The sequence below is a fragment of the Oncorhynchus nerka genome, linkage group LG22 (assembly GCF_034236695.1).
Source record: "Oncorhynchus nerka isolate Pitt River linkage group LG22, Oner_Uvic_2.0, whole genome shotgun sequence".
NCBI lineage: Eukaryota > Metazoa > Chordata > Actinopteri > Salmoniformes > Salmonidae > Oncorhynchus > Oncorhynchus nerka.
Genome location: NC_088417.1, coordinates 23032579 through 23047045, shown reverse-complemented (window position 1 = coordinate 23047045; position 14467 = coordinate 23032579). Strand labels below are relative to the sequence as shown.

General features: G+C 40.3%; 1 protein-coding gene across 1 annotated transcript; it reads right to left on the bottom strand.

Annotated features, from left to right (window-relative positions):
• Positions 1-3041: 3041 nt before the first annotated feature.
• LOC115105013 (uncharacterized) lies at positions 3042-13977 on the bottom strand. Its single transcript, XM_029626527.2, has 5 exons — positions 13737-13977; positions 6593-6721; positions 6423-6503; positions 5767-5886; positions 3042-5593 (listed from the first exon to the last, which is right to left on the bottom strand). The coding sequence occupies exons 1-5, from the start codon at positions 13755-13757 to the stop codon at positions 5330-5332; spliced, it is 615 nt and encodes a 204-aa protein (XP_029482387.1). The 5' UTR covers positions 13758-13977; the 3' UTR covers positions 3042-5329.
• Between the last annotated feature and the right edge of the window lie 490 nt (positions 13978-14467).

The window sequence follows — 14467 nt, the reverse complement described above, 5'->3', positions numbered from 1 at the left end:
GTGAGGGATAGAGGTGAGAGATAGAGGAGGAGGAGAAGAGAGAGGGAGAGAGAAAGGAGTAGGAGGATAGAGAAAAGGGGGAAAGATGGGTGGAGAGGAAGGAAATTAAATTAAAGAAGGGCAGTTCACTGGAACCCTGGGCCATGATGCTGTTATGACACTTACCTAGTTAAAATAGTACACGGCAAGCAGGAGTCCCCCCCCCCCTCATAATATCGTAAAGTGAGTTTGATATCAACTCTCATAACTGTTAATGTCATTATTATGACAGTGTTATGTAGGCTTTACTACAGAAGACTCGAGCACATAATTACCCGAAAAGTCCACCCTAACCCATTCTTATCCCAACAACTGCCTATGTACCATGATCTACAAGCCCTCTCCAGTATAACCCTGGGTAGGAACACACTCATCCCATCTACTCCCTCCCACCCATTTCTCTCCTGACTCATATTCAATGTATTACTATTGAAGTGCAATATGATTGACTACTGATTTAAAAAAAGGAGTTTAATTCTTGAAGATTAATGGAATGTGTGACGTGGCAAAGTGGACTCATTCTTTTCATTGAGTCATGAGTAGAATTCATGTTAAGTATTTGTAAAATAATACACATGGGTTTTACAGGGACCAGTGTAAGAGCAGGTTGGCCTTTTATTGTTATGAATCTTGTCCTGGAGGCAGAACTGAGGTTGTGTCTACACTTGACAATTTCATGCGACTTCTGCTGTCAGAATACGAAGATCGCATTGGAAAGACTGGTCTAGACGCACAAGTCACTTTGTGGTCTAATTGTGTTCACATCTGAAGTGGTCAGGGATGCATTGTGTGTGGATTTCTCCTCAGTCTGGACGCAATCAGGCTACAGAAAGCGCAAACAGTGGGCAACATCATCAGCACTCCTCCACCAATTCCCCAGAAAACGTGTGTTTTGGGACAGAGAGGCACCTTTTCATTATAACGTTGGAGGGAATATGTTCTTAGTGTGAGAGGAACGTGTTTTCTGGCCTCAAATGGTAGCCAACTAGCTAATATTTAGAAAAACATTTTTGTTTGGCTAGCGTTATCCCGTTTGCAATCCCTTTAGTGTTGCTCACTATCTTGCTGGCTAGCTACAGAGGTTAGCTAGCTAGTTATAGTAGTTATTATCATATTTCGCCTATACCACCGTTTGTAGAATGCATACTGTCATTTGAATATGGTGTGAAAAAAAGGGAATCCGGACACACTGTGGACACGGTAGACACATTTAAATGTAGGTGTAGACACATGACCTGATCAGAATACAAAAGCTGCATGAACTGTCAAGTCTAGACACGGCCCGAGTGATTTCCCCTTAGGACAGATTGCAATGTCAAAATTGTCTATATTGTAAAAATTCATGAAAACAAGAATGAGCTTTTTGGTCTTCATTTAGGGTTAGGCATTAGGTTTAGCGGTGTGGTTATGGTGAGGGTAAGGGTTACGTTTAAAATCAGATTTTATGACTCTGCAGAGCTGCCTCCAGAACAAAATGTATGAAGAAAAAACCCTCCACTAACATGCAGCATAAGAGGCCATTGCTGTTTAAATAGTTGTGGTACAGGTCAGGTTTTTAAAATGATTTTAAAGGCAGCAGTTTCAATACACAGTATAACATTTCCGATACAATTATACGATACAAGATGTTAAAATTGACCATCATTCATATACTGCTATTTCCACATACTGTATACAAGGAAATGGGTTCATTTATTTCATCGCTCTGTGTTTGTTTTAACTAAGAAATCTAAATGTATTTTTTTTCATGGTTTTGTGAAAGATGTTTTCTGTGTCTACCTACATGTGTTCTGTGTTTCCTTCAGTGAGTACGATTACGTGCACACAGTAATGCGACTATTGTGGATAGTCAGATTACCTGATGGCACTCTGATAAATGCAGAAAATCGCCAATCAAAATATCTATGTTCTATCACAGTGACCATGTTAGTTTTGGGAAGCATATTTGATTCTGAGTTCAGACATATAACGTTTGTATGTGAAAACCACTTCTCAAATTCACTTCACTCACATTAAAATGAGAGGCTCGCTTAGCTGGTGCCCAACACGTGCTGATCAAATACACGGCTGGAACACAGATTAAGGTGTTTACATGTCCTAATAATTTGAAAGATTACTCAGAAAACCGTATGCTTACTTAGATTTTGACCGTACGCCGATTTAACATCAGAGTAAGGTGTTTACATTACTACTGCATAGTCTGCCAACTGCAATAGTCTGTTTTAGTATCGAGTTCTTACTGTGCATGTAAACGTACTCTGTGTTAATTTTGAATCACTATTGAATGGGATAATCTGAGATTTATGGTACGGGCCGGTACATGCACTGACCAGTCCTCACCAACATTGACCAGTCCTCACCAACACTGTCCCTGCAGGTCACATTCATCCAGTTGCCCAGACCACATCAATGATCTTCAATCATGGTCCTGGACCCCACAGGCTGCGCAGGCTTTTGACCCAGCCCGGCACTAACACACCTGTTTCTACTGTTCTTGATGAGGCTCATGGTGGTTCATTTAGCTGAATCAGTGTGTTAGTGTTGGGCAGGAACAAAAGCCTGCACACACTGCTGCCCACCAGTAAGACTGTAAAGACATCTACCCAACTCATGATATGGGTAAATAATAATTTGACACTATAAGGAACTCATCTAATTTCATACATATCATTAATGTTATTGTAGTCATCTTTATATTGAGCTGTATCGAAACATCTTCATTTGTGTCATTTTAAAGAACTTGCAAATGACTGTAAAAGCATTATTTAGATGATATGCAATGCTTACCTGACTGGATAGGACATTCCTATGCTGGAAATTGACTGTCAGACTTCCGTCCTGAACATTTAACAATAAACATTTCTAAAGAATCTGCTGTGTATTAGTCATTCAACGTGTGTGTGTTGTCATCTTTAGCTAGGGAAAAACAGCAGACTGGTTGTAGGTGTCCCTTAAGTTGCGGGTTAGTTGGTCTTTAAAGAAGGAATACACCATAAAAGGTATTTGCGGTTGAATATAAAAATATATTTGCAGTCCTTGGTAGAGTATAATACATAGCATACAGTACATGAATAACACAATCAGCCTGATATCTGTTTGTTCTCTTTTTGTTTTCCATGTCATACAACATTTGGTGGCCAGCCCAAATGGGCTTATTATTAGTTCTATAGTTTCCATAGCGCCCCAGTAGCAACCTAAGCAGAGAGATCCTGTAAATATGAACATATTTCATCATTTGTAAGTGTTTTAAATATATATTTTTTATCAGCTGTTTTTTTTATAACATAGAGTTTTATTGAATATCCATGGGGGTTTTAACCCACAGATTTGAAGATGGACTGGCAGGTCCACTCTTTTTGGCTTGGCTAGCTAGTTAGCTGGCACATTGTTTTTGTTTGAATGATGCATCTAGACATTGTACCAGCTTCTTTGTTTCACCTAGCTGCTGGTTCCTGATCTTTGGAGTTTGAAAACATCAATTGAAGAGTCACCTCATACTTGAGAGGAATTGGAGTGCTGAGGCAAAGAGCTCATAATGAGGATGACTGATGCCTAGACCTGCTGGGGGTTCACCCAAGTGGGTGCCATACAGTGTGAGGGAGAAGTCCAGTAGCTACATGACTTAGGCTGTTTCCCAGAGTAGCCCTCTACATGATTGTCACCAGACTCTTCGTCAACCAATTCCCTGACCACCTGATCAAGCCATGAACTGCCCTTCTCCATCTTTGGAGGATACATGCACTCAAAGACTTGACCTCTATTAGTTGACCTTTACTATAGCTAAGCTACTAATATGTATTGGTTGTTTTGTTTTTTATTTTGAAGCTCTTTATATAAGACCTCATAAATTCGTATATAGGACTATGCGACTGGGAAAAATCCCTTGGAATGACCTTCCAACTCGCAATTACTACTGGGAAACTCGTCTATGATCCCTGAGCTCCCACTTCTCCCACATGCTGAATTCACCTGTTAAGGAAATGACCTCTAACGGCATTTTCAACAGTTAAATGCAACAAGAAACATTATTTATGAAAAGCAATCTATTCTTATTGTTTTTGAAGACTATCATTCGTTTAAGCATGATAGCTATACTTTCAGTTTCTGGTTTGACGCAGCTTTCTCAACGAGTTCAAAGCATGTGAATGCATCCAACTCAATACGACTTCACAACAGGTAATTACCACCTTCCCACTTGGTTATGAATGCAACATAAGACACTATTCATCAAATACTTGAGCAACAAAACACTAAACAAAGTAAAATGTTACAATATAAATGCATAATTAATCATGCTAGCATGTACAACTACCACTTTGTCACATTATAAGGATCAGAGTAATTAATGCACATATTCTCCTTCTTCCCCAGGCTTTGAAAGTGTTATATGGCAACAGCAGAAACAGACTGGCACCCAGGCAAAACCACAATGGCAGTTTAAACTCTATTAATGTAGAGTTATAGTGGCCTAAGGATCACATCAACACTTCTTATTTTGCTCTGACACATGCAGGGGATAATTTAAGTGCTACACAATAAAAGGATTACAGGGGTACAGTTAACACTGGAGTCAATATGATTTCAGAATATAAATAAATAGTACTAAAACCAATGCTACAGTTACAATAAGACAACATTTTATATCATGGTGCCTTATGCTTGGAAAACTACTCTACAAAGCTTGAAATCAGGTCAAGATGAGTTTCATTCATCAAATAAGGGCTTGTGCGAAAGGCGTTGGTTGAATTTCCCAGGAAGCTTTCGGGGAAGGTTTTTAGTAGCCCTATGTGGATTTCAGTTAAGACACCGACTTGAAAGCAAACATCCTTGGCGTAATAGGCTTTCAAACTGCCATCCTATAATAATAAAGCAACGCTGTCACACACCTGAGGCCAGGCTCACTGCCCAATACCACTCACTGCAGCAGAAAGAGGGACATCATGAGCTACAAGTCTCTCTACTCAAAAGTGCACTTCATTTGTACACAAGCAATCAATCATCTTTGTTTGCTTTAGCATAATTGCACTGTGCCACAGACTTATCATTACGACACTAGTTTCATCATCGCAACAGAACACCCCACACTTTGTTAGATACCACAGAGATTTTCGCCTTTGTCTATTATAATAGGATGAATATTTAGCAGACACTTTTATTCTAAGTAAGTGTCTGGCAAGACGATACTACTTTACAGGACGTATGGTATCATTGTTTTCTTTACAGTAACTATACACTTTACAGTAAGTTTGTTGGTTCTTGGTGCGGTAAGCTCCGGGCCACGTCTCTCCTCTCATGTCAGGCCTCCATATCTTTCAGCCAGGGACATGTAGCACCCGTTCAAGCTGTCCACAAACACCTTCTGTCCACACCGTCTCCTCCTCCGCTCCATCGCCTCTGTGCTCCTCCTTCCCTCCCCTTTATCTCGTCTCTGCTGTTTCCCACTGTCCACCCTCTCCCCTCCTTCCTCCGTGGTCCCTCTGTTCTCCTCAGTTTTCTTGTTTTCCTCCTCCCTTTCTCCTCCTACCTTCTTTATATTCTGTCCTTGTGAACTCCTCTGGATGTTGAGAAAAGGGAACATTGACAACTCAATAATAATAATATGGTCAATCAATATCTATGGGCAGTAATAATACAGCGATTAGATATAAAAAGAGTATCTCAACATTTGTAAGAAAGACGTACTGTACATGTAGTGTAGTTGGCTAACTACTAATGAATGGATCTCACCTGTTTTCTAGGACAGTGGCGGCCCAGTGAGCACAGGATGTCTCTCTTGAGCCTCTCTAGCTTATAGAGCCTGATGAGTCTGGTATGGCTACACAGCATGTTGTGGATGAACTGTCTCTCCTACAAAACAATGATCAGAGTCATCTGGAGAATTAGATGGACTACAGTGGACATTCCCATTCAAGTCAACGTTCTGTGTTGGTTGTCTACTCTGGTGATGCAGTTCCTAATCTAAAATAGCAGGACCATTGCCCTGGGGTTGATCTTTGGACAGGTGAGAGATGAGAAAAGGATCGAGGGATGAAAAGATGGAAGGAAGCAGTGGTGGAAAAATTAAACATACTTTAATAGAAAATGACTCCAGTGAAAGTCTACAAGTATTTGGTTTAAAACATACTTAAATATTAGAAGTAAATTGAATTGCTAAAATATACTTAAGCACCAAAATGAATTGGACAATTCTCCTGTCCTACTAAGCATTCAAAATGTGTCTAGTACTTTTGGGTGTCAAGGAAAATGTATGGAGTAAAAATTACAATATTTTCTTAAAGAATATAGTAAAGTAGAAGTAGTCCAAAATAGAAATAGTAAAGTACAGGTACTCCATACTTTACACCACTGGAAAGAAGTTTGTTCACAATATTGTAAATACTCACTTTATCCTTCTCACATTCAGCGATTTCCTTCTCCGTGCAGGTTTTATTAACCACTTTTAATGATTCCGTGATGTTGTTCTCCTATGAGTGAAAGCAGAGAGCTCCATTTTAAAGTCAATTTTGAGATCTCCATGACAACAGGAAAACCCCTTGTCCGTCATGGTACTTACAAGGTTCTGAAGAAGCGGGTAGATGACAGTCTCGTAGTCCTCAGCGATCTCTCTCATAGTCCTGTTGCTGTCACAAGACAACACCAGAGGTAGCAGCATGAGAGAAAAGACAGAGATGCCAAGAATATTCTGTGTGTGTGAGAGAGAAAGACAGACAGAGAGAGGGAAAGAGAGAGGTGTAAGTATACAACAGTCTTAGCATTATCCACAGTAGTTACAGACACATGGCTCATGCTAAATATTATTTTGATTTATCTTGATCTACTCATACTTGTGCCATTGCGAGACATCTCGGACCTCTGGTCTGGCAGTAGTCCACAGCGAAACTACAGACCGATTTATACCGTGTTCAGGACCGGATTAAGAAATCATAGGCCCTGGGCTTAGTTTTAAAAATATATATATATTATATTCTCTCTGGTGTATTTTGAACATTGCGAGTTGGCTCCTGTGGTTAGATTTAAAAAAATAGTAATAAACTATTGGGCCCCTATGGGTTTGAGCCCAGCCACTGACTCACACAATTGGCCAGTTACATTTATTTATTATGCAGTTTAATTTATTATTAATCAGTTACCCAAACAAATCAGGCGATTGGCAGAGTGGCAGCAGGCTGTCTACACTCACTGAGCACGGGCTCCTGAATCCTTCTAAAAAAACATTTTATCTACAGTACCAGTCAAATGTTTGGACACACTTACTCATTCCATGATTTTTGTTTATTTGTACTTTTTCCACTAATATTCTACAATAGTGAAGACATCAAAACTATGAAATAACACATATGGAATAATACCACATACCACACCTTTTGCCTTGATGACAGCTTTGCACACTCTTGGCATTCTCTCAACCAGCTTCATGAGGAGGTCACCTGGAATGCATTTCAATTAACAGGTGTGCCTTGTTAAAAGTTAATTTATGGAATTTCTTTCCTTCTTAATCCATTTGAGCCAATCGGTTGCATTGTGACAAGGTAGGGTTGGTATACAGAAGATAGCCCTATTTGGTAAAAGACCAAGTCTATATTATGGCAAGAACAGCTCAAATAAGCAAAGAGAAACGACAGTCCATCATTACTTTAAGACATGAAGGTCAGTCAATCCTGAACATTTCAAGAACTTTTAAAGTTTCCTCAAGTGCAGTCACAAAAACCATCAAGCACTATGAAGAAACTGGCTCTCATGAGGTCCGTCACAGGAATTTGAGATTTTTGGTTCGAACCAGCATGTCTTTGTGAGATGCAGAGTAGGTGACGGATGATCTCCGCAAGTGTGGTTCCCGCCGTGAAGCATGGAGGAGGAGGTGTGATGTGTGGGGGTGCTTTTCTGGTGACACTGTTGGTGATTTAGGCACACTTAACCAGCATGGCTACCACAGCATTCTGCAGCAATACGCCACCCCATCTGGTTTGCACTTAGTGGAACTGTTGTTTGTTTTTCAACAAGACAACGACCCAAAACACACCTCCAGGCCGTGTAAGGGCTATTTGACCAAGAAAGAGAGTGATGGAGTGCTGCATCAGATGACCTGTCCTCCACAATCACCTGATCTCAACCCAATTGAGATGGTTTCGGATGAGTTGGACCACAGAATGAAGGAAATGCAGCCGGCAAGTGCTCAGCATATGTATAAATAACTTCAAGACTGTTGGAAAAGCATTCCAGGTGACTACATCATGAAGCTGGTTGAGAGAATGCCAAGTGTGCAAAGCTGTCATCAAGTGGCTACTTTGAAGAATCTCAAATATAATATATATTTTGATTTGTTTAACACTTTTTTTGGTTACTACATGATTCCATATGTGTTATTTCATAGTTTTGATGTATTCACTATTATCCTACAATGTAGAAAATGGTCAAATGAAGGGGAAAACATGGAATGAGTAAGTGTGTCCAAACTTTTGTATTGTATATATATATATATATATATATAATTTCTTACCCACTTTTCGTGTATATATATATTTTTTTTTTCTTACTCCCCAATTTCGTGATTATAATCTTGTCTCATCGCTGCAACTCCCCAACGGGCTCGGGAGAGGCGAAGGTTGAGTCATGCATCCTCCGAAACATGACCCGCCAAGCTGGTGGGATCAAACCCCAGGCTGTAGTGACACCGCAACACTGTACCACTCGAGAGACCTCCTTGAGTAATTTTCTAATGAGACATCTTTACTTTTACTCAAGTATGACAATTGGGTACTTTTTCCACCACTGACAGTGTGCCACTGCATGCACAAACACACCCTCAAAAAGGTCAAATGATCTTGGACAGAGAAGAGAGCCCACAGACACCCACACAGCTGATTTTAAACAGTGTGCCCCTGTCACACTGATGATCTCACCAAAAACCCCGTTCAGACCTGCAATAAGATGTTCCAACCTGGGGGAAACTGACACGAGTCACCGAGGGAATGGAGAGGGGAAAGTGGATGGCAAACCATTTTCATTGGAGTTTAGGGTCAAAATCATATCATTTCATAATGATAAATGAGGATAAAACAGAAATGTTGCAAAAAAAACTCCACAGTTCCAAACTTTTGTTTTCTAACGGGAAGGTGATGGATTCCGAGAGGCAATTATTCCTGAGAAGCTATTGTAACCAAGGACTGGATGGAGAGAACATTCTATTCTGCCCTGGCACACAGCCATGGTCAACACACAGCTAGTGTATTCAAGAGGATCAGACACCTAGAGAGGGGGGGATGGCAAATAAATAAACTTCATAAGACAGACTACAGACTCGCTAAAGCTTCATTTTCTGTCTCCTTCACTTGGCTCATTTGGTCCATAAGAGACTATTACACTATCAAATTTCAAAGACAAATGTTTATAAAAATGATCCCACCAGCTGTGGGTATTCAGAAATATTGGACTCTTCTGATTACATGAGCCATCGTTCTAATAATTACATTTTTGGTTTGGAACCATGCGAGGCATACAGACAGATGAGAGCCAAACGTGCAAACACACACAGCTGCTTATATTGACTTAATATATTTGCCAGCGTGGCTTCAGAGGCAGTTATGTCCTTCAACTGTGAAATTGCACATTATTAATTGATTCATGCGATTCTGTTAATTATATCCGATTTTCTTACTCATTCTGATGGCCATTAAACCAATATGGTTTCAAAGACTGCTAAAATGTTTCAGTAGCTTATCAAGTCCTTGCTTGTAAAAATATCACAGAAATTGAAATAATTTACATGAAGCAATTGAATTAGGTTTTATATTTAAAACATGTGAATATACAGTGAATTCGGAAAGTATTCATACCCCTGGACTTTTTCCACATCTTGTTATGTTACAGCCTTATTCTAAAATGGATTAAATGGAAACATATTCCAATCAATCTACACACAATACTCCATAATGACAAAGTTTTAAAAAGTTTTTGAAATTTTAGAAGATGTATTAATTCTTTCAAACAGAAAAAACTCATTTACATCAGTATTCAGACCCTTTGATGAGACTCAAAATTGAGCTCATTCTGTTTCCATTGATCATCCTTGAGATGTTTCTACAACTTGATTGGAGTACACCTGTGGTAAATTCAATTGATTGGACATGATTTGGAAAGACACACACCTGTCTATATCAAATCTCACAGCTGACAGTGCATGTCAGAGCAGAATCCAAACCATGAGGTTGAAGGAATTGTCTGTAGAGCTCCGAGACAGGATTGTGTCGAGGTACATATCTGGGGAAGAGTACCAAAACATTTCTGCAGCATTGAAGGTCCCCGAGAACACAGTGGCCTCCATCATTCTTAAATGGAAGAAGTTTGGAACCACCAAGACTCTTCCTAGAGCTGGCCACCCGGCCAAACTGAGCAATCGGGGGAGAAGGGCCTTGGTCAGGGAGGTGACCCAATGGTCACACTGACAAAGCTCTAGAGTTCCTCTGTGGAGACGGGAGAACCTTCCAGAAGGACAACCATCTCTGCAGCACTCCACCAATCAGGCCTTTTACTCCTCAGTAAAAGGCACATGACAGCTTGCTTAGAGTTTGCCAAAAGGCACCTAAAGGCTCTCAGAACATAAGAAAAAAGATTATTTGGTCTGATGGAACCAATATTGAACTCTTTGGCCTGAATGCCAAGCGTCACATCTGGAGGAAACCTGGCACCATCCCTATGATGAAGCATGGTGGTGGTAGCATCATGCTGTGGGGATGTTTTTCAGCTGCAGGGACTGGGAGACTAGTCAGGATCGAGGGAAATATGAACAGAGCAAAGTAGAGAAATCCTTGATGAAAACTTGCTCCAGAGTGCTCAGGACCTCAGACTGGGGCAACGGTTCACCTTCCAAAAGGACAACAATCCCAAGCACACAGCCAAGACTACGCAGGAGTGGCTTCGGGACAAGTCTCTGAATGTCCTTGAGTGGCCCAGCCAGAGCCTGGACTTGAACATCTTTGGAGAGACCTGAAAATAGCTGTGCAGTGACGCTCCCCATCCAACCTGACAGAGCTTGAGAGGATCTGCAGAGAAGAATATCAGAAACTCCCTAAATACAGGTCTGTCAAGCTTGTAGCGTCATACCCAAGAAGACTCGAGGCTGTAATCACTGCCAAAGGTGCTTCAACAAAGTACTGAGTAAAGGGTCTGAGTACTGTAAATGTGACATTTCAGTTTATTTCATACATTTGCAAAAATGTCTCCAAACCTGTTTTTGCTTTGTCATCATGGGGTATTGTGTGTAGATTGACGAGGGGAAAAAACAATTTTGTCAATTTTAGAATAAAACTAACATAACAAAATGTGGAAAAAGTCAATGGGTCAGAATATTTTCAGAATATATTGTACGTGTAACACAGGATATGAACCTAGATCTCCTACAGGACCAACCAACATCCTAGACTGTTAGACCAATAGGTAATTCCCTTTTAGGATGAAGGCAGATACTGGTTTTGAAGTTCGCAGGCGGGGATACTTCATCACATGATCATGACCGACTCTAGTCCGCTCCATTCTGTAGATGTGTGTGTGTGTCACACCATGATGTCATTCAAATTAGATTAAGTTTTAAAGAAATAATCGGTAATTTCCAGAGTCCATTTCAATATCCAATCAGCCTGGTGTCTTGATTTTGAGAAGTGTATTTTGCTTGCCACCATTGCGCTCAGAAGTCCTGTATATATAAATGTCTGCTTTGATTGATGGCTCCAATTTACACCCCCGTAATTTCTAATATTAAACTCTGACTAATGCATACAATTCAGTTAGCAGAAACACACACACACACACACACTTACACTTACACACATACACCAAATGACCTAAAGTATGTGGGCACCTGCTCGTCGAACATCTCATTCCAAAATCATGGGCATTAATAAGGAGTTGGTCCCCCCTTTTCTGCTATAACAGCCTCCTCTCTTCTGGGAAGACTTTCCACTAGATGTTGGAACATTGCTGTGAGGACTTCCACTGATGTTGGGCGATTAGGCCTGGCTCGCAGTCGGTGTTCCAATTCATCCCAAAGGTTTTCAATGGGGTTGAGGTCAGGGCTCTGTGCAGGCCAGTCAAGTTCTTCCACACTGATCTCAACAAACCATTTCTGTATGGATCTCACTTTGAGCACCAGGGCATTGTCATGCTGAAAGATGAAAGGACCTTCCCCAACATGTTGCCACAAAGTTGGAAGCACAGAATCTTCTACAATGTCATTGTATGCTGTAACGTTAAGATTACCCTTCACTGGAACTAAGGGGCCTAGCCTGAACCATGAAACACAGCCCCAGACCATTTTTCCTCCTTCACCAAACCTTACAGTTGGCACTATGCATTTGGGCAGGTAGCATTCTCCTGGCATCTTACTTTATCTTTCTAGCTGGCTAAGTCATACTAGACAGAGCCCTTTAATGTTTCTGCAATAGTTAGGAACTTAAATAAATAAGATATGTTTCAATATGAACATCCCACATGGCCTATCTTCCCTATAGGCCAACATTAACATGCTATCAACATACAAACAATACAGTTTTAAAATGTCATACGTTTTAGTTTCGTCGCTGATGCTACATGTCAGAGTTAATAATGTATTATATTTCCGTCCTTTCAGGTGTATATCATTGTAATTGTATAGCTAATAGGCTATGTGTTTGTAGTTCCACTGAGGGGAATGAACCTACAGCAGTTTCTTTGTTGTTGTATAAATGAGCTTCAACTTTCCTGACCTCACTAAAACTCAAACCCTGGTAATGGCCCTGCACACACTGCATTGGGCCCTCAGTTGCTGAAGGGCCCAACATTTTTATTAGTTAACTCTAGTGCTATATTTGACCCATTTACAGGGATACTTTTCAAAAGCTTCCTATCCAGGTGAAATGGAGATGGAAAACCACAATGTGAAGTGACTGACTCCCCTCATCAATGTTACATTAATGATATTTACAGTTCACCTCTTCCCTGATTTTATTGGCATATTTCTTGTGATAGGAAGGTATTAAAAAAGTTAGAATTTTCTATTTGAGCTACAGATCTACAGGCGTGAGGTGTTAACCACTTTTAAAGATTCAGTGATTCCTTTACCTCTCTTATGAAAGGGATTTTGCTACAAGTGATTTTAGCTCTGTAGGTTATGCAAGTAGGCTGCGTAGGTTGCGTTCGAAGAGAACGATCATAGTTCTATTTATATTTTTGGAACTCTCATTTTTGCAATTCATGAAAAATAAACATACAATTTAAAAATGTAATTGTTGTGTGGAAAAAACAAAGGTGGCTTGAGATCAATATTAGTTAACTGCGGCAAAAAAAGTATTTTCTGTTAACACCAGGTTCTGCTAATTGAACTTTTAAGACGGTCCCTTAGCTGCGTGTGCATAATATGCCCCAATCTAAAGTCACTTTTTGAAAACGGAACGGACAAAACAAAGGCTGTACCTTACTCTATTATCATCAGATTCGAGGCAAATCACTAACCATCCAAGGACATTGACAAGCAAACTCCGAATATCAAACCAATGTTCAAACTGAAAACAATTGATGGTGGTAGGTTAACTTTGATATTTCCATATCTGAAATATGTGTTTTACTTCGTTGAATTGAAGTCAGTTCCCAGTGAGTTATGGTATTTATAATTCTGTGAGTCAACTGAACTTCGGCTAGACTATACAGTAGCCTATTATGTTACCTACCATTTGTATGTAGGCTACCATTCTTGGTTCATATTCACAAAAAGGTGCTACTCCCACCACTCTGGCTGCGTTGTTGCGTTTTCCATACAGCAGTAAAATGTTCCTGCGTTGTAGTGTTTCTTACTGAAATAAATCCCTTTATTTTCTAGCTATAATAAGCCTATAATAACTAGCCGGGCTTGTTTATCTATCAATCTCCCTGCTTGGCCAGCATGACAATATACTTAACTTCCGTCACTGACTCCAATAGCTTTCACTTTCCAGTCCCGTCTATTACAGAAAGCGCTGTAATAGCCTAATGGACTCGCTACCTAGGGTCTATGTCCGAAGTATGTCATTCCTCACAATGTGTGCACTTGTTCACTGATTTGAAAGGAAATGACTGGTATAGGAAATATGGTGGAAACTGCTACTCGCCTCCACCATTCCAATGCTTTTATATTTGTGGAAAGTAGGTTAGTGAACGAGGTTAGGCCTACACTTCAGGGTAAATGAGATATTATTGGGACATACAGTGTGCTCCCGCTGGCACCTCTCCGGTCAAATAAGGGATGCATTCCTCTGCCCAGGCGTTTCTGACACCTGCCAGATCTTACAGCACATGAATAGGTATTTTAAGTATCAGCTAACCACATATATAACAATCTGTCAGTTGATGCCAGAGTCCATGACCTGGCACACAACCATTGGTTGATGCATGCAACGTCTTAGCAAGAGAGCACAACCAAGTC